Consider the following 25,000-nt stretch of genomic DNA (forward strand, 5'->3'; position numbering starts at 1 on the left):
GCCAGCAGCGTCGAGAAACAGCGCCAAAGGGACGATTGGGAAAAGAAAGGCTTTTGCAAAAGAGATGACTCAGCAGGAAACCCTGGTGCCAGCCAGAAACAAAGAGTGAAAAAGAGCCAGGGACTGAGGCAATCTGAGAGAGAATAACAGAATGACAGAGTTGGAAGGGACCTGGGAGGCCTTCTAGTCCAACCCCTGGCTCAGCCAGGAAACTTAGACCACTGCAGACAAAATGGTTGCCCAATCTTTTCTTCAAAATCTCCAGTGATGCAGCCCTCACTTCGGGAGGCAAGTCATGCCACTAATTAATTAACAGAAAAATCAGAGTTGGAAGGGACCTTGGAGGTCTTCTAGTCCAACCCCCTCCTCAAGCAGGAATTGTGGTGACAGGCAAGTGGAATAGATCAATGTTGGATGGACAGATAGCCTTATAACATTTCCGATAACTGGTTTCTTCCCGATGTCTCATGACCCAAGTAGGTAACATCATCAGGGCGAGAAGTAAACGATCTAATCGAGGAACCACCAGGAACACTCCCACCAATGCTGATAGGACAAGCCACTAGTATATAAACAGAAAACAAACCCCATTCTCTTCTACCACTGATGATGTTACCTAGTTGGGTAACCTAGTTATGAAAAGTCTGCAAGAAAACAACCTAGCTCAGACAGCATAGACTGCACAGTCCTTCCTCCTCCTCCTCCTCCTCCCCCTCCTCCTCCCCTCCTCCTCCCACTCCCTCTTCCCCTCCCTCCCACCCCTTCCTTCCTCCTCCTCCTCCTCCTCCTCCCCTCCTCCTCCTCCCACTCCCTCTCCCTCCCTCCCACCCTTCCTTTCCTCCTCTTCCTCCTCCTCTTCTCTGCCAACCCCATTCTCTTCTACCACTGATGATGCTAGGTGGGTTATGAAATGTCTGCAAGAAAACAACCAAGCTCAGAGAGCATCAAGCATTCTAATCTATTCTGTTCTGTTCTATTCTGTTCTTTCCTGGTTCTATTCTATTCTATTCTATTCTATTCTATTCTATTCTATTCTATTCTATTCTATTCTATTCTATTCTATTCTTTCCTGTTCTATTCTTTCCTGATTCTATTCTATTCTATTCTATTCTATTCTATTCTATTCTATTCTATTCTATTCTATTCATTCTATTCTATTCTATTCTATTCTTTCCTGGTTCTATTCTATTCTATTCTTTCTGTTCTATTCTTTCCTGGTTCTATTCTTTCCTGTTCCTGGTTCTATTCTTTCCTGATTCTATTCTATTCTATTCTATTCTATTCTATTCTATTCATTCTATTCTATTCTATTCTATTCTATTCTATTCTTTCCTGGTTCTATTCTTTCCTGGTTCTATTCTTTCCTGATTCTATTCTATTCTATTCTATTCTATTCTATTCTATTCTATTCTATTCTATTCTATTCCATTTTATTCTATTCCATTCTTTCCTGGTTCTATTCTTTCCTGATTCTATTCTATTCTATTCTATTCTATTCTATTCTATTCTATTCTATTCTATTCTATTCTATTCTATTCTTTCCTGGTTCTATTCTTTCCTGGTTCTATTCTTTCCTGATTCTATTCTTTCCTGGTTCTATGCTGTTCTGTTCTGTTCTGTTCTATTCTACTCTACTCTACTCTACTCTACTCTACTCTACTCTACTCTACTCTACTCTACTCTACTCTACTCTACTCTACTCCACTCCACTCCCTCCATTCCATTCCATTCCATTCCATTCCATTCCATTCCATTCTTTTCTTTTCTGGTTCTATTCTTTCATGATTCCATTCCATTCCATTCCATTCCATTCCATTCCATTCCATTCCATTCCATTCTATTCTATTCTATTCTATTCTATTCTATTCCATTCCATTCCATTCTATTCTATTCTATTCCTATTCTATTCTAAACTTCATTCTATTCTATTCCTATACCTATACCTATTTTATTTTCTAATTTAATGAAAAGAAGGACCAGGGGATGACAAATAGCAGTATTGCAGTATTTGAGGGGCTAAGCGGAGAAGATGAGGGTCACCCTATTCTCCAAAGCACCTGAAGGCAGGACAAGAAACAATGGATGGAAACTAATCAAGGAGAGAAGCAACCTGGAATCAAGAAGGAGTTTCTTAACAGTTGGAATGATCAGAGGAACAACTTGCCTCCAAAAGTTGTGGGTGCTCCAACACTGGAAGTTTTCAAGAAAAGACTGGGCAACCCTTTGTCCAGGATGGTATCGAAGGGGGTTGGACTAGAAGACCTCCAAGGTCCCTTCCAGCCTTAGGATTCTGTGATTGTATAATTAAGGAACTTAACAGTCCAATCCAGGAATCTTATTTGGAAGGCGGCTTTTGATATTTATGCACATAAACGATTTGGAACAAGTGGGACCATGGTTTGTTTGTTTATCTTGATGACACCAATTAAAGAGCTTAGTGCAAATGTGATTCCATAAGCAAATCTAAAGCAATGTGCCAAGAGCACATAATGCTGACTTCACATATATGCTGCTCAGTCTGGCAAAGGCTGAATAAGAATGGGATTTTGAGAGAGTGATGGACTCCTTGTTGAAAACTTCAGCTTTGCAGTGGGACACACACACACACACACACTAAGCAAAGTTTTGATTGCAGTGTCAGGATTCGATCAGAATAGAGCTGGAAGGGACCTTAGAGGTTTTCTAGTCCAGCCCCCTGCTCAAGCAGGAGACCTCATACCATTTCAGACAAGTGGCTGTCCAGTCTCTTCTTAAAACGCCCCCACAGGTTCTGAAAGGAGGCCATAAATTGTCCTCACGGGTCAGGAAATTTCTCCTTAGTTCTTGGTTGCTTCTCTCCTTGATCAGTTCCCATCCATTGCTTCGTTTTGACAGCATGCCAAAGGCTGAGTGGGGCATTCTGGGTGTTGTAGTCAAACGTGATTGGAAGATGCTGACGTCAGTCAAAATCAGAATAGAACCGGAAGGGACCTTGGAGGACTTCTAGTTCAGCCCTCGGCTGAAGCAGGAGAACCTGTACCCAGCGATGGATAACCTTTTGGGGCTTCTGTGTCAAAAATTGTATGCACGCTAGCACGCGCATGCTCACATGTCAGCACCTAGAAGGCTTGCGTGCGCCCCCACATCCCCTGCACATCCATGTGCCATCCCTCCAGCCCCCCTGCAGCCCTCTTACCTGCACTGCACCTCAAAGCTGATTGTTCGGCTGGTTTGAGGCCTTTTTCGCCCTCCCAGAGTCTTGAAAAAAGCCTCTGCAGGTTGAATAATAAGCCCGTTTGGTTACTACAGGAAGTGACAAAACGGGCCTATTGTTCGTCCTGCAAAGCCTGCAGAGGCTTTTTTCAAGACCCTGGAAGGCCGAAAAAGGCCTCAAACTTGCAGAAAATCAGCTGTGAGGCGCGTGCATGCGCAGTGAGGTAAGTTTGCTGGCGGCTCAAGTGCCGTCATCTGTGGCACGCTTGCCATAGGTTCGCCATCATTGTCCTATACCAAGGGTCTTCAAACTTGGCAAGTTTAAGACTTGTGGACTTCAACTCCCAGCATTCCTGAGCTAACATGACTGGAGGAGGAATTCTGGGAGTTGAAGTCCACAAGTCTTGAAGCTGTGAAGTTTGAAGACTCCTGCCCTATACTATTTCAGATAAATGATTGTCTAGTCTCTTCTTAAAAGCTTCTGGTGATGGAGCACCCACAACTTCTGGAGACAAGTTGTTCCATCACTTAATTGTCCTCACTGTTAGGAAGTTTCTCCTTAATTCCAGGTTGCTTCTTTCCTTGATTAGCTTGCATCCATTGCTTCTTCTCCTGCCTTCAAATGCTTTGGAGAATAGCTTGACTCCCTCTTCTTTGGGGCAGCCCCTCAGATATTGGAATAATGCTATATAAAACATGGGAATATTGATATGAAAATATCAGAATTGCCATTCTGATATATAGACAATCCTATCTTCATCTAGGGGTTGATGTGAAAAAGGCTAAATTGAGTCACCATGGCGAATTAGGTGGCAATATAAATTCAATTCAATAAATAAATAATTTCCCAATAGAAACTGCAAAGTCAAAGGGTTGTTGTGTAGAATGTCCTTATAGGAATTTATGGTGCAACTATCACTGGAAGTATAAACACTTCTCCTTTGTCACTTTCCCTCTAAAAAGTTACAGGAAAACTGGGAATTGTGTTATAAATGACATGGAAAGTTGGCAAGACAGGTAGTCCTTGCCTTATGACCACAATTGAGCCCAAAAGTTCTGTTGCTAAGCGAGGCGATGGTTAAGTAGTTTTGCCCCATTTTGCGACCGTTCTTGGCACAGTTGTTAAGTGAATCTGGCTTCTCCATTGACTTTACTTATCAGGGTGTCACAAAAGGAGATTCAGGAGTGGGATTCTACCTGGTCAGACCGGTTCTACAGAACCGGTTGTTACGATTCTGCGCAGTTCAGAGAACCAAAAAATCGTGCCAATGGGTGGCCCCTTCCCTCCCCGCCCACTCACTCCTTACTTGGCATGCGCGCCATCCAACTTGCCTGCCTTTGGTAAATTTTTCCTTTTTTTCCCCACGACCATCAGCTGTTCCGACTATCAGCTGCGCCGGGAGATTTAGATTAGCTAGAAAGCAGGAAATGGTTGGATTTCTTGCTTTCTAGCTAATCTAAAAGCAGAGCTGGACCTTCCTTAGGACTGAAGCTTCTATTTTTCAGTGCAGACTCAGGTAGCAGATTGCAGAAAGGTAGATCTCTGAGTGAATCTGTGATTCTGCGAGCAACTCAATCGGCCTGCCTGCTTTGCCTGATTTTGGGTAAAAGTTGCTTTTTTTAAAAATAAAAATAAAAAATTAAATAAATCTTTACACAAATATAATATTTACATACAAGCCATGCCCAGCCAGTCACATGACCACCAAGCCATGCCCAGTCAGCAAGCCACGCCCACCCAGTCACATGATCACCAAGCCACACCCACAAATTAGGCCACAGCCACAGAAGTGGTTGTTAAGAAATTTGAATCCCACCCCTGAGGGGATCACATGACCCCCAGGAAACTGCAACTGTCATAAATACGAGTCTGTTTCCAAGTGTCTCCATTTTGATCACGTAAGTGTGAAAAATGGCTGTAACTCAACGTTTTTCAGTGCCCTTGTAACTTTGAACGAACTGTTGTAAGTCAAGGACTACCTGTGTTTATTAATTACATTTATTTGCTGCCCATCTTGTATCGAAACAACACAAATAAATTGGTCTCCTCTGCTTTTTAAAAAGAGAGCAGTGGAGAAAATGATTGAAATACAGCTAATTATACATGGAATAGAGAAAGTGGGTGGGTGGATTTCCTCCCTCTTTTAATTGATGGATCATCTGGCGAAGCTACCAAAAATTGTACAGACGGCTATATAAATATGCATGACTACGAGAGAATTCGATTAATTTATGGACAGTAATGAATCTGGATGGCTATGTGTTACTTTCCAGAGAGAGCGTTCCTCTCAATCCATATCTTAAAGGTGCTTTTGTTTTTTTAAGAGGCAACTTGGACTTCCTGGTTTTTCTCCTGAAAATGTTTTGCTTCTCATCCAAGAAGCTTCTTCGGTTCTGACCGGATGGTGGGGAAGGGAAGGATTGATACTCCTTGCAGACAGCTGGTCATTTGCATCCTTTTAGAGGGTCCTTGAGGCCACTTGGAGGTTTCTCTGTGTCTTCAGGGTCACCTGAGTGGTGCAAATGATTCCTGTAATCTGCCATTTTTGCTTTGGAAATCCATTCTTATTCCCACAACATTTAAAGGGTGTCCCTCCCAAATAATAGCTAATATTCCCAAGGTGCTTTTTTTCAGGAGTCAACTGGACTTTCTAGTTTTTTTCTTTTGAAGACATTTTGCTTCTCCTCCAAGAAGCTTCTTCAGCTCTGACCAGGTGGTGGGGAAGGGAAGGATTGATACTCCTTGCATCCTTTTAGAGGGTCATTTGCATCCTTTTAGAGGGTCGTTGAGGCCACTTGGAGGTTTATCTGTTTCCTCGGGGTCACCTGAGTGGTGCTCCTGGTTCCTGTCGTCTGCAATTTTCCCTCTGGAAATCCATTCCTACTCCCCCACCATTCCAAGGGTGTCCATCCCAAATTGTGAAGCTAAAAGTCTACGGAGCTTCTCCATCATCCAGGTCAAAGGTGCTTTTCCAGGAGGCAACTGTGGACTTGCTTGTTTTTTTTCTCTCCTGTTCTTTGAAGATGTTTCGTTTCTCATCCCAGCTCTGATCGAATAGTAGGGAAGGGAAGGATTTTATACTCCTTGCTGGTTGTTTGCATCCTTTCAGAGGGTCGTTGAGGCCACTTGGAGGTTTGTCTGTTCCTCAGGGTCACCAGGCCAGCCATTTTTCATGGATCCTAGTTGTCAGGTGGTGCTCCATTCAGAATTCAAGAAAGAAATACTTAGACTCCTTAGATTAGAGAAAAGATGTCTTTTACTGAAATTGAAGTGGTAGCAACCATAGAATTCTGAATCTGGGAAATTAGGCGCGCAAATCACATATACAAAGTGATGGAAATGTTCCCACCCCCCATAGTTCAAAAGATTCTTCCAATTAAAAGTTGTGAATGTCATCATGTGGACATCTTCAGGTGGGGATGAGGCCTCTGTCCGTTGACCTTGGCATAGTTTGATAAAGGTTTGCAGCTGTGCAGAGAAAAGAAAGCTAAGCGAGAAATAGAAACCTAAACAGGAATTTATACTCCCCCCCCTCCTCATTTACACAACACAAGAATGTAACACCTCCAGCTCGCTTCCCAGACAATATCCCCCCTCCTCCCCCGTTACTTATGGCAGCCAAAAGATGCAAAGCAATAGTAGAAGATCTTGAAGGCTGACACTAGTTTTCAATTGATGTGATGTTTGCCCCGTGTAGAATCGGTTGCAATGGTGACGGTGGGTTTTGTAAATTATATTGTTTCTTTTATCCTTTCTTTCATAAAGGCTTTCTGGCTAGAAAATTGAGTCCTTGCTGCTGATTTCCTAGCCGGAGCCCCAACTTTAAATACCTACAGGCAATCCTTGACTTATGCCCACAACGGAATCCAAAATTCCTATTGTTAAGTGAGGTTTGCCCCATTTTATGACCTTGCTGGCCACAGTTGTTAAGCGAACTACTGCAGTCATTCAGCTAGTTACACGGTCGTAAAGTGCATTCGGCTTCCCCATTGGCTTTTGCTCATCAGCAGGTCGCAAAAGGGGAATCCTAATTAGGTCATAAATACGAGCCCGTTGCCAAAGCGACCATGCTGGATGCTGCAACGGTCATAAATATGAAAGAAATGGACCCCATGCAATGGTAAAGGAATAAGTAAATACATAGACTGAAAAATGTGAGGAAATGCAAAAGATGTCTTGATGTGTGATAATAATGTATAAAGTTTTGTTTTATGTTTTTTAAAATTTGGAAACTTAATAAAATTTATTTAAAAAAGAAAGAAAGAAAGAAATGGACCCCAGTTCCTTTTTTTCAGTGTCATTATAACTTATAGCGTAACAGTTATAAGTCAAGCACTACCTATAGAGTCAAGCACTACCTATAGAGCAGAGAAGCCATTGGTACTGGTGGGGAGGAAGTATTCTGCGGGGACCTCTGAAATAAATTGGTTTCTTCATTTTTTTCCTTCCCTTCGTCTGTTTTGTTCTTAGTGGCGGGTCCGGTTTCGTCCCTGGTTCTGGACTTCGAGGCCTTGGACGCAGAACTGAAAGAAGCCGAAGCTGAAGGAGGCGAAGAGGAGGAAGTGGAAGTGATGATAGGAGAGAAACCAGAATCGCCAGTAAGGCTTCAGAGCAATCCTCTCATTACTGGTGGTCAGTTAACAGAGTTAGAAGGGACCTTGGAGGTCATCTAGTCCAACACCCTGCCCAAGCGGGAGACCCTACACCATTTCTGACAGAGGGCAGTCCAGTCTCTTCTTGAAAGCCTCAAGTGATGGCGCTCCCACAACTTCTGAAGGCAACTTCTGTTCCATGGGTGGATTGTTCTTCTTGTCAGAAAATGCCTCCTTATTTCCAGGTTGAATCTCCCCTTGTTCAGTTTCCATCCATTATTCCTTGTCTGGACTTCGTCCTTCCTTTCCTCACTCACATTTCCTTCCTCCCTTCCTCCTTCCTCTCTTCCTTCCTCCCTCCCTCTCCTCTCCCTCCCTCCCTCCCATGTCTTACCTCCCTCCCTCACTTCCTTTCCTTCCTCCATCCCATCTCCCTCCCTCCCTCCCTCCCTCCCTCCCTCCCTCCCTTCCTTCCTTCCTTCCTTCCTTCCTTCCTTCCTTCCTTCCTTCCTTCCTTCCTTCCTTCCTTCCTCCCTCCCTCCCTCCCTCCCTCCCTCCCTGCCATGTCTTCCCTCCTCCCTTCCTTCCTTCCTTCCTTCCTTCCTTCCTTCCTTCCTTCCTTCCTTCCTTCCTCCCTCCCTCCCTCACCTCCTTCCTCCCTCCATACCATCTCCTCCTCCTCCTTCCTTCCTTCCTTCCTTCCTTCCTTCCTTCCTTCCTTCCTTCCTCCTCCCTCCCTCCTCCCTCCCTCCCTCCCATGTCTTACCTCCCTCCCTGCCTCCCTTCCTTCCTTCCTTCCTTCATACAGAGATTAACAGAGTTGGAAGGGACCTTGTAAGTCATCTATTCCAACCCCCCACATAAGATGGCTGTCTGGTCTCTTCTTAAAAGTCTCAAATGTTGAAGCTCCCACAACTTCTGAAGGCAATTTCTGTTCCACTGGTTGATTGTTCTCACTGTCATGAAATTTCTCTTTGTTTCCAGGTTGAATCTCTCCTTGGTCAGTTTCCATCCATTATTTCTTGTCTGGCCTTCAGGTGCCTTGGAAAATAGCTTGACCCCCTCCCTCCTCCTCTCTGTGGCAGCCCCTCAAATATTGGAAGACTGCTATCATGTCTCCCCTGGTCCTTCTGTTCACTAGACTAGCCAGGCCCTGTTCCTGCAACTGTTCTTGGTATGTTTTAGCCTCCCGTCCCCTAATCATCTTGGTTACTCTTCTCTGTCTAGAGTCCCTCAGTTAATCTTGATTAACCAGTAGCATTTGGAGTTCTTTAGCTCCTGCAATTTCTTCTCCTCATTGTTCTTCACGAACATCAATAGACTCTTCGTTTTCTACTATTGGTTGCTCACATACTATAAAAAAGATTTTGAGACTCTAGAAAGAGGGCAGAGAAGAGCAACACGGATGATGAGGGGATTGGAGGATAAAACCTAAGATGAACTGGTGACGGGAACTGGGCCTGGCTAGTCTAGGGAAGAGAAGGACCAGGGGAGACAGGAGAGCAGCCTTCCAATACTTGAGGGGCTGCCACAGGGAGGAGGAAGGGGGTCCAGCTATTCTCCAAGGCACCCAAAGGTCAGACAAGGAACAATGGATGGAAACTGAACCAGGAGAGATTCAACCTGGAAATAAGGAGGAATTTCCTGACAGTGAGAACAATCAACCAGTGGAACAGAAGTTGCCTCCAGAAGTTGTGGCTGCTCCATCCCTGGAGGTTTTTAAGAAGAGACCAGACAGCCATCTTATGTGGGGGGTTGGAATAGATTACCTAAAAGGTCCCTTCCAACTCTGTTAATCTCTGTATCAGAAGGAAGGAAGGAAGGAAGGAAGGAAGAAGGAAGGAAGGAAGGAAGGAAGGAAGGAAGGAAGGAAGGAAGGAAGGGAAGGAAGGAAGGAAGGAAGAGAGGGAGGGAGGGAAGAGATGGGAGGGAGGGAGGATGGAAGGAAGGAAGGAAGGAAGGAAGAAGGAAGGAAGGAAGGAAGGAAGGAAGGAAGGAAGGAAGGAAGGAAGGAAGGAAAGAGGGAGGGAGGGAAGAGATGGGAGGGAGGGAGGGAGGGAGGAGAGAGGAGGATGGATGGATGGAAGGAAGGAAGGAAGGAAGGAAGGAAGGAAGGAAGGAAGAGAGGGAGGGAGGGAAGAGATGGGAGGGAGGGAGGATGGAAGGAAGGAAGGAAGGAAGGAAGAGAGGGAGGGAGGGAGGGAAGAGATGGAGGGAGGGAGGATGGAAGGAAGGAAGGAAGGAAGGAAGAGAGGAGGGGAGGGAAGAGATGGGAGGGAGGGAGGAAGGAAGGAAGGAAGGAAATAGAAGTGAGGATGGGAAGGAGGAAGTCTAGACAAGGAATAATGGATGGAAACTCATCCAGGAGAGACTCAACCTGGAAATAAGGAGAAACTTTTCTGACAGTGAGAACAATCAACCAGTGGAACAGAAGTTGCCTTCGGAAGTTGTGGGAGCTTCATCCCTGGAAGCTTTCAAGAAGAGACTGGACAGCCATCTGTCAGAAACAGTGTAGGGTCTCCCGCTTGGGCAGGGGGTTGGACTAGATGACCTCCAAGGTCCCTTCCAACTTTGTCATTCTGTTAATCTGTTAACCTGCCCTTCGGTAAGATGGAATCCTTGCTAGTTTTCAGCTCTGCCTCCTTTCCTCCTCCTCCTCCAACAGGAAGTCCAGCTCGAGAAGGAATACGAACTCCCTCTACGACCCGCGCAAGAGCGGAAGCTCACCAACCAGTTTAATTTCAGCGAAAGAGCCTCCCAGACCTTCAACAACCCCGTGCGGGTAGGAATCCTTGCTCCCCTTTGGATACCGGGCCAAAGTCCCCTTTCCGGGACTCTTCCAAGCAAGGGTGCAGGTAGTCCTCGACTTTCCACCGCCGTTGAGCCCCAAATTTCCAGTGCTAAGCCAGACAGTTGTTAAGTGAGTCTTGGCGCCATTTTATGACCTTTCCTGCCACAAGTCGTTAAATGAATCCCTGTGCTGGTTAAGCTTAAGTCACACAGTTGTTAAGTGAATCTGGCTTCCTCCTTGACTTTGCTTGGCAGAAGGTCGTCAAAGGAGACCACGTGACCTCCCCCGGACGTTGCCCATGTCAGCATGGCTGGGATGCAAATATTTTTACAAGCAGTTCTGTGGCCGTGGCTAGGTGGGCGTGGCTAGGTGAGTGTGGCCATGTGACTGGGTGGGTGTGGCTTCTCCTCCTCCTCCTCCTCTTCTTCTCCTTCTTCGTCTTCTTCTTCTCTTCCTCTTTTTCTCCTCCTTCCTCTCCTCCATCTTCTTCTTTTCTCCTTCTTTCTTCTTCTTCTTCCTCTTCTTCACCTTCTCCTTCTCCTCCACCTCCTCCTTCTTTCCCTCCTTCTCCTCCCTCTCCTCCTCCTCCTTCTTCTTCTCCTCCTCCTCTTTCTCCTCCTCCTCCTTCTCTTTTCTCTTCTTCTCCTTCTCCTCTCTCTCCTCCCTCCCCTCCTCCTCTCTTTCTCTCTTCCTTCTCTTCCCTTCTTCTTCTCTCCTCCTCCTCCTCCTCCTCCTCCTTTTTTCCTCCCCTCCCTTCCTTCTCCTTTTTCCTCTTCTTCTCCTTCTCCTCCCTCCTCTTTTGCAGCACCCACCCCCCCCCTGTCCGTTTTTTGACCTCCTGGGCCTCAGGGATGCCTCCTGGGAGGGGGGCATTTTTGCTCCCAGGAAGCTTCCCCGAGGCCCAGGAAGGCAAAAAACGGAGCATGGGCGGGGGGGGGCTCACATAACACCCCCCTCCCACTTCCCGGGTCTCAGGGAAGCTTCCTGGGCAAAGCAATAAGTAAGTGAGGGGAATCCCAGCCCAGAACTGATCATCAGAACAGCTGATTGTCAGGAGGAAAAAGAAAGAAAGAAAGAAAGACCTTAAGGAATGACTTAAGGGCGGGGGGAGGATGCCGTCAGTGATGTTGCACATGCGCGAGAAGGACTGACTGGGTGGGGAGGGGAGGGGAGGGGAGGAAGGGGGCCAGTCAGGAGCACAATTTGCTGGTTCTCCAAACTGCGCAGCATTGTAACAACCGGTTCTATAGAACCGGTCTGAACCAGTAGAATCCCCCCCCCCTTCCTGCATGTCAGAAATACATGCCACTTCCCAGATTCCTCCGCATCCGAGATGATAAGAAACCAGAGGAGGCCACACTAGCAGTGCTCAGGTGGCTGAACTTTACCGGAAGCAGCAGCCGACCCAAAATCAACCGTCACTGGAAAAGGAGGATGATTTCTGTTCATAATAAAGTTGATCTAATGGAAGGGGGGGTTTTAGCAGTGAACATGAAAAAGAAATACAGGCCAGTTGCCCAGTGCCCCAATTTTGATCACGTGACTACAAGGAAGCTGCAATGACTCGTGTGCACAACAGTCATAAATTACTTTTTCAATCCTGGTACAACTTTGAACGGTGACTAAACAAATGGTTGTAAGTCAAGGATTACCCGGTAGGATTCAAAAAAAAATTACTACTGGTTTGTGGGGGTGGCTTGGTGGGTATGGAGTGGCTTGGTGTGCATGGCAGGGGAAGGATACTGCAAAATCCCATTCCCTCCCCACCCCACTAACCTGCTTTTCAGCTCCGTTCTCCTGTGCAGGGCAACCAAAGAAGACCCAGCCAATCAGGTGGGACTCAATGGGAGGCAGAGAAGAGATGGGGTTGGTGGGTCCAGTCAGAGTTGGGATTTATGCTGGTTCTCCCAACTACTCAAAATTTCCGCTACCGGTTCTCCAGAACTGGTCAGAACCTGCTGAACACCAGCTCTGGTATTCCACATCGTGGCCATCCCAGGCAGAATGGGATAATTCACCATGACCAACTTGCCACGGCCGACTCACTGAGGCCAAGTCCAAATCGCCACAGGACAATGTGCTGCATGTGGGACAATTCAACCATTTGATTTCATTACTTAAAATAATTAAAACACCCTTTTAATTTTTGTCCTTCACATTTCATTTGGTCCCTCCTTTGGCATCTTTTCTTTCAGAATCCTGTTCCACTATTTCTTCGAGATTAGTGTAACTCTTGTCCCATGGCGAGGTCGGTTGGCCGTGGCAAATTAGCCTGTGGTGCGTTGCTCGTGGTGGGTTGGCAGTGGCAAGCTGTCATAGATCTACCCCAGGTGCAGGTGCTCAAATGCTGGGTTGGAATTCTTTTTTTTCTTCTTCAGCATACATAATCTTAATTTATTTAATTTAATTCATATACTTTATCATTTTTTTTTTGAAAACAGTTTTATTAATTTTAACAACAAACAAAAACACATAAAACATAAAAACATCATCCTTTCCTTCATAAGTTTACAGACAGTGTATCGGTTGGTTTACCACTTTTTTTGTGCATCCATTTCATAGTCTCCATTTTAGTTATATTACATAATAGCTCATATTATCAATCAACAATTATATAGCCTGATATCATTATTAAACAATCATTTAACTATAATTTTATTAATTCATACTTTAACGAGATAATCATAAAGTCATACCAAGTCTATCTTAATAAAATTTTATAAAAATAGTATCAAAGAAAAAAAAAAGAAATGTGTATTCATTGTTTCCTAAAAATCTAAATATTCTATTATTATATTTTATTATCTAGCCATTGATAGAAAAGGTCCCAAATTTCATAGAATTTTATCTGGGTTGGAATTCTTGACGAACTTCTTTCTCACTCCTGACCCATCCCGAGACCCTCCCTTGACACACCCACACCTGAAGCCCTTATAAACAGAAGAACACCTAACATTAGGCTAACATTAACAATTAAAGAGAAGGAACAAACTTTATTATACGATATGGGAATTATTTTATCAATGGCTTGGAGAATAAAATATGGAAGTTAGAAATTAAAGCAGACTAGCGAAAAATAATAAACATGTGAAAAGAATTAAACATGTTCAGGTGGGGAATGTTATAAGAATTATGTCAGAGCTTTTGCAGCATGATTACTTTTATGAGACAACCCAGGAGCAAAACGCAGCACACACTTAGACATTTAATGGTGGTTTATATACAACAGTTATATACAGAAATATATGTGGTAGGCAAAATACCTGACAAGCAGTCAATCTTCTTAACTCTACACGGAGAACTCTGCAGTGGTTACAGGACAAAAGGAGAGAGAAAATGCCCTCTAGTTGCTGTCTTATATAAACACCTCTTAAAGGGGTAGAACTCATCCTCAGTCTTAAAGAGGCAGTACTAATGCTGATTCATCTTGATTGCATCAGCCTTATATTGCATCAGCTTCACTGCTGGTCGGCTCTTAAATCCCAAGACTTTAACAAATTAGATATCCTATGTATATATTAGTATTAAGTAAGAATAGAGTATTAACACCAAGCAATGAATATGTATAAACTGTAATTGTTATTGCACAAGATATTTGTACCCAGACGACACACTGTTTAAATGGAAGATGGATTGTTTGTATAAAATAAAATAAAAAAATTACCAAAAAACACCCACAAAAAAAGAAGAACACCGACCCTGACATACCCTAAACTCCACTGAATATATTACTTGATTGCAGGAAATACGACTTCAGCAACAGAGTGGTCAATGTCTGGAATACTCTACCCGACTCTGTGGTTTCTTCCCCAAACCCCAAAAACTTTAACCTTAGACTGTCTACTATTGACCTCACCCCTTTCCTAAGAGGTCTGTAGGGGGCGTGCATAAGCGCACCAACGTGCCTACCGTCCCTGTCCTATTGTTTCTTTTTATTTTTCTTATATGTATCCATTTCATGTATTCATAACTATGTATATACTTATACCTATTATCTTGTAAGCAATTGACAAATCAAATAAATAAAAAATAAAAATAAAAATAAATATTACCTAGCCTGGTAACGAAACATTTGGAAACCAACCCACGAATTTGGAGAATGAACCTTTACCCTCAAACTTCTTTCTTTCAGGACAGGGCCTGCCAGATGGAGCCCCCGCCCAGAGCAACTTTCTCGGACACTGCTAACCAGGTAACGGCTCCTTTCTTTCTTGTGGGTCTGCCAGGGCACCTGTACAGGCAGTCCAGCTTCTTGTCAAGAGAGGGAGAGAATACAGTCCTAGGTGGCATTGCCAGCGGGACAGAATCAAGATCACGTGAAGTGTTAGTACCACTTTATAATGCCTTGGTAAGGCCACACTTGGGATACCGCATCCAGTTTAGGTTGCCACGATGTAAAAAAAGATGTCGAGACTCTAGAATGAGGGCAGCGAAGAGCAACAAAGAGAATTAGGGGGATGGAGGATGAAACATACAATGAATGGTTGCAAGAACTGGATATGTCTAGTTTAATGAAAAGAAGGACTAGGGGTGACATGATAGCAGTGTTCCAATATCTCAGAGGCTGCCCCAAAGAAGAAGGGGGTCAAGCTATTCTCCAAAGCACCTGAAGGTAGGATAAGAAGCAATGGATGGAAACCAATCCAGGAGAGAAGCAACCTAGAATTAAGGAGAACTTCCTGACAGGGAGGACAATTAACCAGGGGAACTGCTTGTCACCAGAAGTTGTGGGTGCTCCATCACTGGAGGTTTTTAAGAAGAGATTGGACAGCCATTTGCCTGAAATGGTATAGAAATATGATTAGGGTACATATAAAGAATATGAAGAACAGTTGCAGGAATTGAGTGCCTTGCCTCCAGAAGTTGTGGGTGCTCCATTGCTGGAGGTTCGAGAAGAGATTACACAACCAGTTGTGTCTCCTGCATTTGTTCCGTGCAACCAAGCACAATCCCTCAGCAATCTGACTTCGAAATCTTGTGAAGTTTGTCTGAACGATTTCGAATGTTGAGATGCTAGGAAAAACACCCTGTGAATCCTTTTGCAATGTAACCCCCATGGAATTAAAGTTCTATTTAATGTTATTTTTCCTCCTTTTTTTTGTTTGCCTGGCAGGATCTTAACTCTTCCTCACTGTCCTTAGTTATAAGCCCTTCTGAAATTTTCTTATGCCACATTAAAGGGTCTTGAGCTTTGCCGCCACATTCTACCTTTCTATCGTCTTGGCTTTTTCCTTCCCTCCTTTCCTAAACCTCCTTTCTTTTTTTGCTGCAGCTCTTTCTTGCTTGGCCTCTCAGCCTGGTCTTCTTCCTATCCTTCATCCTGTTTTGATGCCTGTTCGGGATTCAAATTTTGCAAACCTACTTTGCGCTCAGGTACAGTTGCACAGCAGTAATCGGCATGTCTCTAATTTTGGTTGAGTTGTTTTCCACGCTCGCTTGGCTATTTTCTTGAAGATTGCATGGGGAATAAAAAAATAATTTGTTTTTCAAATTTGTCAACTGTAAGAGGTGTGGACTTCAACTCCCAGAAGTCCACACCTCTTACAGCTGCCAAATTTGAAAAAACACAGGACTAACTTAACCAAGAAAATCACCTCCTACCTCTGTGAATCTACGACCGACTCACTCTTTCTTCCTCTTAGTGGAACATCTACGATGCTTATGTGGAAGAACTCCAAAAGCTGGAAAAGTCCAAGGAGAAAGAAAAACAGAAAGCCCCTGTGACTAAGAAAGAAGACAAGATGATGGGAAGGAAATTAACCTCTCTGGAATCACAGGTGCTGTTGCATCTTTCTGTGTTGTGTTGTGTTGTGTTGTGTGTGCTTTAATTCCAGTCTCTCTGGAGGCCATCTCCTTATCTCCACCTTTCATTAGCCAACTCACCTGTTGTTGTGGCCCGCAGGCAGCTAGCAGAGATGGCAGCAGAATCACACAGTCAGGAGGTTGGGAAGGAACCTGGGCCAGTCCTGGAGGCTGAGGAAGGCTCTGCATCAGAGGCAGAGATGGGGCCAGGGCAGGCTGGCAGTTGTCAGCTGCCTTCTGGTAATGAGTCCCAAGCAGTCCCTCGAGATAAGCACCCACCTTTCTCTCCTTTGAATTGCTGCCAACAGCTAAAGTGCCAAATGAACTATAAAAAAACCAAAGTCCACACAGAGCTTCAAGGATTAATCTGAAACGATCGAATGACTTTGCTGCCTGCAAAGGTTTCTTTACCTTTGCACTTCTTTTATACCTTATGGGAGGGCCAATCACCTCCCAGCCTTACTCCCGAGTCGCCCCTTTTGTGTCAGCTGCTCTCGCCTTCTAGCAGCTCTGTGCACACGCGCACTGGGAACAGGCTCCCCCTGTTCCTCTGCCTCACTGCTGCCAGACTCCAGAGGCTTCGGAGGCAGCACCCCACTCCCAGATGGTCCTGGCCCCATCTCTGCATTGGATGCAAGACCCTCGTCCGAGTCCTCTCCAGACTCCTGGACTGGTCCCCGTTCTTCCCCACTGTCCGATTCTGCTGCCGTCTGCACCGGCTGCCAGCGAACCACAACAACTGAGACCTTAGAAAAAGTGCAGAGAAGGGTGACAAAGATGATTAGGGTGGGTAGGTAGGTAGGTAGGTGGATGGATGGATGGATCGTGTCAGAGTGCACACAATTTGACTATGTGAGACAACCCCGGAACAAATACAGCAAACAGAGGTTTGTATTTAAATAGTAAAGAATATATACATACATGTACTTTAGTCAGTCCTCAAACAAACGGCAACCAACAAATTACAGCACAGAAGCACACACACACACACACACACACACACACACACACACAGAGAGAGAGAGAGAGAGAGAGGCCCAAACAGGGCCTCTTCTTATTACAGGCTCTTAAAGTGATATCAGCCCCAAAAGCTTGCTGACTCATTCCCAGCATTATACCATTGTAGCAGCTAGTCAGCTCTTAAATCAATTAAACTCTGACAAATAGCTAACTAGAGGTTTGCAGATAGGAGGAGAGGAAGCGGAGGAGGAAGGAGGACTGAGGTTCCTGGTGCTCTCTGAGCTGGGTGGTTTGCTTACAGACGTTTCATTACCCAATTAAGTAACAATATCAGTACTACAATAGTGGGGAGTTTGTGAAGAGGAGGAGGAGGAGGACTGTGGAGTTCTTGGTGCTCTCTGAGCTGGGTGGTTTGCTTGCAGACATTTCATTACCCAACTAGGTAGCATCATCAGTGCTAGAAGGGAGTGGAGTTTGCCCTCTTTGATATACAAGTGGCTTGCCCTATCAGTGTTGGTTGGGGAGTTCTTGGTGGTGCCTTAATTAGGCTGATTTCTACTGTCTGTGTGTCTGAGCTCCTTGATTGGATTATTGTTTGCTTCTTGATCATTGGTCTAGTGTTAATCTTGACGTTAGTCTCTGCTTCTCTGGGTGTTTATTGCCGCCAAGAAGGATTTTTTCCCCTTTTTTACTGTCTCTTTTGAATGGTGTGTAGACATTGTTCATCTCTATGGGCCTGTTGATGGCTTATTGTTGTGAATGCTAGACTTCCAGAAATTCTCTCGTGCAGCGTTTCATCTTTTAGAGCCAGTGATAACATCCCAAGTGCCCAGTCCTGATGAGCACGAAGATTTACCAGCAAGACTCACTTCCCTGTGGGGACTATAGTACTATTAAAGAGGCCCATTTACAGTTAGCTCTTGACTTACAACCTCAATCCAAGATGGCTTGGAATAGAATAGAATATGATTTAGTAATAGAATAGAATATAGAATAAAATATAGAATATAGAATAGAACAGAATTTAGAATAGAATAGAATGTGACAGTAATAGAATAGAATAGAATAGAATAGAATATAGAATAGAATAGAATAGAATAGAATAGAATATAGAATAGAATATAGAATAGAATAGAATAGAACATAGAATAGAATAGAACATAGAATAGAATAGAATATGACTTAGTAATAGAATAGAATATAAAATAGAATAGAATATAGAATAGAATATAGAATATAGAATATAAAATAGAATAGAATAGAATATAGAATAGAATAGAATATAGAATAGAATTAGAATGTAGAATAGACTAGAGCAAATAGAAGAATAGAATAGAATAATAATTTTATTGTCACTTTGATTGTACACTAATTATCATACATTAAAATGAAATTTCGTTGCCTACGGCTCTCAAAGGGTCACCACCTTCAATATACACTACATGGACATGACAAAATAAAATAAACAGATGAATAAATAAATACAACATTATGCATATACCCACATATATTATATGGCACAGACAAACAATGCAGTCTAGTGCGGATGTATCCGTGTACATGGGGAGAAAAATGAATCTTGTGAGTTTACCAGATACAGACGGCCTAAGGAACAAAGCCCTTACAAAACCTGGTAATCCTGCGCTAGGACCACCAGACTCTAGGATTATCAGATTTAACTGTGGTTTGTTGAATATAAATTAGCACCAGATTTAGTCGAGTTTGTGCGGGACACTAAACCAAATGTGAGGAAATCCCATGACGGCTGCCCTTGATGGAACCCAGTGGGTGGCAACGATGAGACGATTGATTTAAGCCTATTAACTGATTTTTTTGTGGGGGCAAAGAAAATGGATGGAAAGGAAAAAAGGAGCTGACTGCTGATTTAATTAGACCGACAAGGCAGGAGCTAATGATGGATTAAGCCCCAGGCCCTCGCTCAGCTCGTTGTCTTCACACCGCTGGGCAGAAAAACAGTTCCCTGTATCCGTGTGAAGCCTGAGACTTCGCTGCTGAATTATAACCCCGCTATTTGGCTAGTCCTTGATTTACAATAGTAAATGACTGTTCCAAGTTACAACATCATTGAAAAAAGGGACTTACGGCAATTTCCCCTCCCCCATCTTTAAAGAGTTTTATTTGATCATAGAATAAAATACAAAATACAAAAGCAAATAGGAAGCCACATTGGATTAGGGTTAGAGTTTGGGTTAGAAAAAGCATTGACTTGCCCTACTCCCCCTGCTGCAGTAGAATAAAGCATTAACATCAAAGCACGGCGTTTTACTTTTCCATAGTAATATAATCTAGCCATTTACAGATCCATATCCAGATTAGCAGAGTGTGATGACCCGTAATCTCTCAAAATAACCCCAAACCCAAAACATACATTAAAGTCTGGTAATGCCTTCAACTTAACTTCACTGTTTTATTAGGCACAGTTTAAAGTCACAAAAGTAAATAATGAGGCAAAAGGAAACCAAAACAAACCGCATTGACGAGAGTTCGGAAGTAAGCCAAGATAATTAATCATACATTCCAGGAAGATAATGGGGAGAGTCCATGGGAAGAACGCCAACAAAGATAAACCTCTGTTAGGGATATACCCTAGCAGAATGTGCACAGCAGTCAGGCAGTCAGGCGAATATGAGAGAAAGCGTTTTTTAGTTTTCACACTCAGTAAAAACGGATACACTGTCTTAGTTGAATAGTTTATTCCATTAAGAGTTTAGCAGGGTCAAACAGTCCAAATATCATTCACTAGTGTTCAGTCAGTTCAGTCCGGAGATTGTTCAATTGCAAAAATCCAGTGTCGAAAAAAAAGGTCAGTTAACTTACAATGTCAATCCATAAATCAGTCCAGTAAATATCTTCTCACAGTAGATTAGATATGCAGCATTCAAAACTCTTTCCTCCTTCGAGGTCAGCAACAGGGAACACGCAGAACAATCAACCATCAATCCAGTAGCAATCCAGGTTCTCTAGCTCCCTCTTATGGCAGTTTCTCAACTGCACCCAAATTATATCATTTAGAGCAGTGGCCCCCAACCTTTTTTGTGCCGCGGCCCGGTACCGGCATCACAAAATGATCTGCGGCCCGGTACCGGCATCAGCACGCATGACAAGGCAAGGCGAGCTGAGCGACTGGCCAGCCAGCCGTCCCCCGCTTCTCCCCGCCACCTTCAACTCCTCCTTTGTACCTTTGTCGATGGGCTTCGCTTCGGGACAGCTTTGGGACGGTCGCTCAGCTCGCCTTGCCTTGGGTGCTGAAAGAATCCTCGCGCCTTAGTTTCGTTGAAGCCCCCCCTTGATGAAACTAAGGCGCGAGGATTCCTTCAGGACCCAAACGCCGCTTTCCAACCACAAAAGCTCACCCGGAAGCACTTTCTCGTCAAACAAGATGGCGGCGGCCAGCAAACCGGCGGCCTGGTAGGAAATGTTCCACGGACCGGGACCGGTCCGCGGCCCAGTGGTTGGGGACCCCTGATTTAGAGTTTAAAATGAAAAACACATTTAAACTTTGCTATCATGGTTTATATATTATTTACCCAAACAACGTTAGGTAACTATGGTTATTCCTAACAACCTCTTTCAAAGGAAACACTAAACTTTGACTCCAGCGATTCTGACTACGCAGTTACAAACTTATATACATAGCTCCAAGCTGCAAGTCACGAGGAGGATCATGGTCCTCTCCTCCTGAGTAGACCTCGCTTTTCCCTGATCCTTTCCCTCCCTGCGTGTCCTAGGATGGATAGGGGATGGACCTGGATCCTCCTCTGACTGCTCAGCCGGCCTCTGCCCTTCCCCAGCCTCCTCCACCACCTCTGGAGCCACACTCCCACTCCCTGTTGGCTGTTCCTCCTCTTCCTCAGAGTCAGTCTCCACCAGAGGCATGACACAGAGTTGGAAGGGACCTTGTAGGTCAGTGGTGGCTAACCTTTTTTGGCCAAAAATTGCATGCGAGCTCACGCATATGTGCTTGCGTGTCAGTACCCAGAAGGCAGTGCATACTGCCCCCACCACGCCCTCATGCATCTCTGTGCATGTGCGCAAGACACCCCCCATGCACATTGCGTGTGAATGCACATCTGTGTACCCCTGGCTCCTGCGCATGCACGTCCGATACCTGACAATCAGCTGTCGGGCGGTGGCATGGGCGCATGTGCAGTGGGGCTCTTCCGGGCAACCGCTTGCATGCTGGCAGAAGTGGCTCTGCCATCTATCTCTATCATCTATCTATATCTATCATCTCTATCTATCTATCTCTATCCATCATCTATCTCTATCATCTATATATATAATCTCTATCTATCTCTATCATCTATCTCTATATATCATCTCTATCTATCTATCTATCTCTATCTATCATCTATCTCTCTCTGCCTATCATCTATCTTATCTATCTATCTATCTATCATCTATCTATCTATCTATCTATCTGTCTATCTATCTATCTATCTATCTATCTATCTATCTATCATCTCTATATATGTATCTATCTATCATATCTATCTATCTATCTATCTATCTATCTATCTATCCATCCATCCATCCATCCATCCATCCATCCATCCATCCATCCATCCATCTATCCATCCATCCATCCATCCATATCTATCTATCTATCTATCTATCTATCTATATATCTATCTATCTATCTATCTATCTATCTATCTATCTATCTATCTATCTATCTATCTATCTATCTATCCATCCATCTATCTATCTATCCATCCATCCATCCATCCATCCATCCATCCATCTATCTATCCATCCATCCATCCATCCATCTATCTATCTATCTATCACCACACACTGCTGGCTCTTATTTAACTGGTTGTCCACTAAGACTCTGAGGTTCCTCTCCCACTTTACAGAGGGGTATTAGCACTTCCCTTGATCTTGATTATATGAGATACTAATTTCTATAAAAACAAATCAAGCCATCTCTAATGCCCCCCTCCCTCCCTATCTCTCATTCCAGGGTGTCAGCACTGAAGCTCCAAGATGGCTTCGGCCAGGTCAGCTTCATGGTGGACAATCAATCTAATTGCTAAAAGCCAAATTCAAAAGTTTAACTTTTTCCCACCTCGAGCGCAAACCCCAAAATTGGTCTCCAGGTAGCCACAAAAAGTATTTATATTCTTTTCTCTGGTCAAAATGGTCCCTCCAGCCATTTCTGCCACCTTCAGTTTCTGTAGCTGTTCGTCCAGGGTGGGAATCGAAGTGTCCTTCCATTTTTGTGTGTGGAGTAGTCTTGCTTCTACTTAGGGCCATGTTTCACACTTAAGACCGTCGCGGCATTACCGTTGTGGCATTCCCCACGGCCACATGATCAAAATTCAGACGCTTGGCAACCGGCTCATTTTTATGATGGCCGCAGAGTCAGCCAGCTGTCAGGATTCGGGCAGTTACCCCGCAATTAAATCATGAGTCTCGAGCCAAACTTCCAAGACTTCAAAAGGATTTATTGGGAGTTAACATGCCGGCACTGCCTGGGTGTAGCCGACTCTGAGACACACAATTCATTGTCACCCTTGACCCTGGTTTTCCCCTCCATCCCCTGGGTGTATCGTAATTCATATTCTCCAATGGGACACCTCCATAGCCAAGAGTCTGTTGGAAGAATTATCCTTCTGGGTTCAGTTCCAAGTGGGGAAAAAGACACTGAAAACATGGAGGCTGTTTGGAAAGATGGTTTAATGGTGGACATGGCTTGGAGCTCCAAATAAGGAAGGAAGGAGATGCAGAGGGTCCCTGGGTTTTATAGCCTCTGTTGAGATTTGAATTTGAGCTTGTGTTCTGATTGGTTGTCAGACTCCCATAGGACGCTGCAGGGGCAACTCGGTAGGCTGTCCTGAGTCCCAGGCTTGGTTGAGCCTTGCTGGGTGATGATGTAATGAAAGGGCTTTGAGAAATTCCTATCATGACTCTACCTGGAGTAGATCTTTGTTATGTAAAATATTCTGTTCCTCCCCCCCCCCCCTTAATGGTCCACCCATTAACTTCTGCTTCTGAGTTTCTACTCTCTTTAGGGGAAATATTCTGCCTTTTGAATATTTCCTAGAATATTTCATTTTTCTAGGAGAGGGGTGGGTGCTAACTTCCCACAAGTCATCAGTCATGCTCTCCGATTAGATATTTGTACGGAAGAAACTTCAGTCACCTAGTTACTATATTTGAAAACATTTATGGAATGCACTTTGAATTTCCAAGCTGCCACACTGCTCTTTCAAACCCCTTTCCCCCCTCCCTTTCTGTTGGCAACTCTAAAAAGGCCAGAGAAATATTTTATGAGTTGACACTGGAATCACACGATCCCCTGTTGCGACCTACCAACAAGCAAAAGTCCACAGGAAAAAATGGATTCGCTTCCCAACCTGTTCCTCACTGAACCCACCACAGTGATTTCACTTAACAAATGTGGCCAGGAAGGTCATAAAACGGGACAAAAATCTCCAAGTACCCTATGTGTACCCTTAGCCACAGAAATTTGGGGCTCCGTTGATGTCATAAACCGAGAACCGTCTGTAAACGGGCCTCTTTAACAGTCCCGAAAGTCCTCACCAGGAAGTGGTAAATCTTCATGCTCACAAGGACCGGGCATTTGGGATGTTATGACTGGCTCAAAAAGATGAAACGCCGTGTGCGAGAATTTCTGGAGGTCTGGCATTCAGCCATCAACAGGCACATAGAGATGAACAACGTCTACACACCATTCAAACTAGACGGTTACAAAGGGGGAAAAAAGATCTCATCTCAGAAAGATGAGCCTGCCAGAAAGAGATCATTAGGAAGAAACAGAAATTGTTCCACCGGGGTCTCCATTAAGCGCTTTCTCAGCACGCTTCATTTAATTCCCACCATGAGGCTGTAATTGGCGCATCGGCTGTTGTTTTGTGCTGCTGATTCTGTGTGTGTGTGAGACATGGGAGGGTGTGTTTCGGGGGGTGACATGCCTTAAGTTGGTATGCGACTTGAAGCAAAGAGGTTGGAGTAGAAGACCTCTAAGGCCCCCCGTCCAACTCTGTTATTCTATAATATATTCTGTATCCCTAGAAGTTTTCAAAAATAGACTTGGTCGAGGGTCCCTTTCAGCCCTATGCTCATCTCACCTTATCTTTCCACTAGCAGCTTTAAAGGAGAATAGAGTTGAATTGTGGGGTCCTTGATGCTCCCTGAGCTTGGTGGTTTTCTTGCAGACGCTTCATGACCCAAACTAGGTAACAAATATCACTAGCGCAGGACCTCGGTTGGGTCGTGAAATGTCTGCAAGAAAATAATCAAGCAAGCAAGCAACTTCTCCTCCTCCTCTCTGTAACCTCCATTCTCTTCTAGCACTGATGATGTTAACTTACCTAGTTAGGAAATGAAACATCTGCAAGAAAACAAGCAAACAACCAAGGACTCCACACTCCTCCTCCTCCTCCTCCTCCTCTTCTCCTCTATAACCTCCATTCTCTTCTAGCACTGATGATGTTAACTTACCTAGTTAGGAAATGAAACATCTGCAAGAAAACAAGCAAACAACCAAGGACTCCACTCCTCCTCCTCCTCCTCCTCCTCCTCTTCTCCTCTATAACCTCCATTCTCTTCTAGCACTGATGATGTTAACTTACCTAGTTAGGAAATGAAACATCTGCAAGAAAACAAGCAAAC

The 25,000-nt window shown here is 44.2% G+C and overlaps 1 protein-coding gene across 2 annotated transcripts in view; it reads left to right on the forward strand.

The window, feature by feature from the left end:
- The window catches only part of DNAI1 (dynein axonemal intermediate chain 1), a 148,110-nt gene that overhangs the window by 30,701 nt on the left and 92,409 nt on the right, over positions 1-25,000 (forward strand). For both annotated transcript variants that reach the window (XM_087958757.1, XM_087958756.1), the window contains exons 6-9: positions 7,664-7,791; positions 10,451-10,567; positions 14,709-14,768; positions 16,219-16,353. In XM_087958757.1, coding sequence (XP_087814883.1) covers positions 7,664-7,791; positions 10,451-10,567; positions 14,709-14,768; positions 16,219-16,353 — 440 coding nt within the window. The remainder of the gene's footprint in view (positions 1-7,663; positions 7,792-10,450; positions 10,568-14,708; positions 14,769-16,218; positions 16,354-25,000) is intronic.

Source organism: Notechis scutatus, chromosome 2 (assembly GCF_049901735.1).
Source record: "Notechis scutatus isolate UNSWTSFEM ecotype Mainland chromosome 2, rNotScu1.2, whole genome shotgun sequence".
NCBI lineage: Eukaryota > Metazoa > Chordata > Lepidosauria > Squamata > Elapidae > Notechis > Notechis scutatus.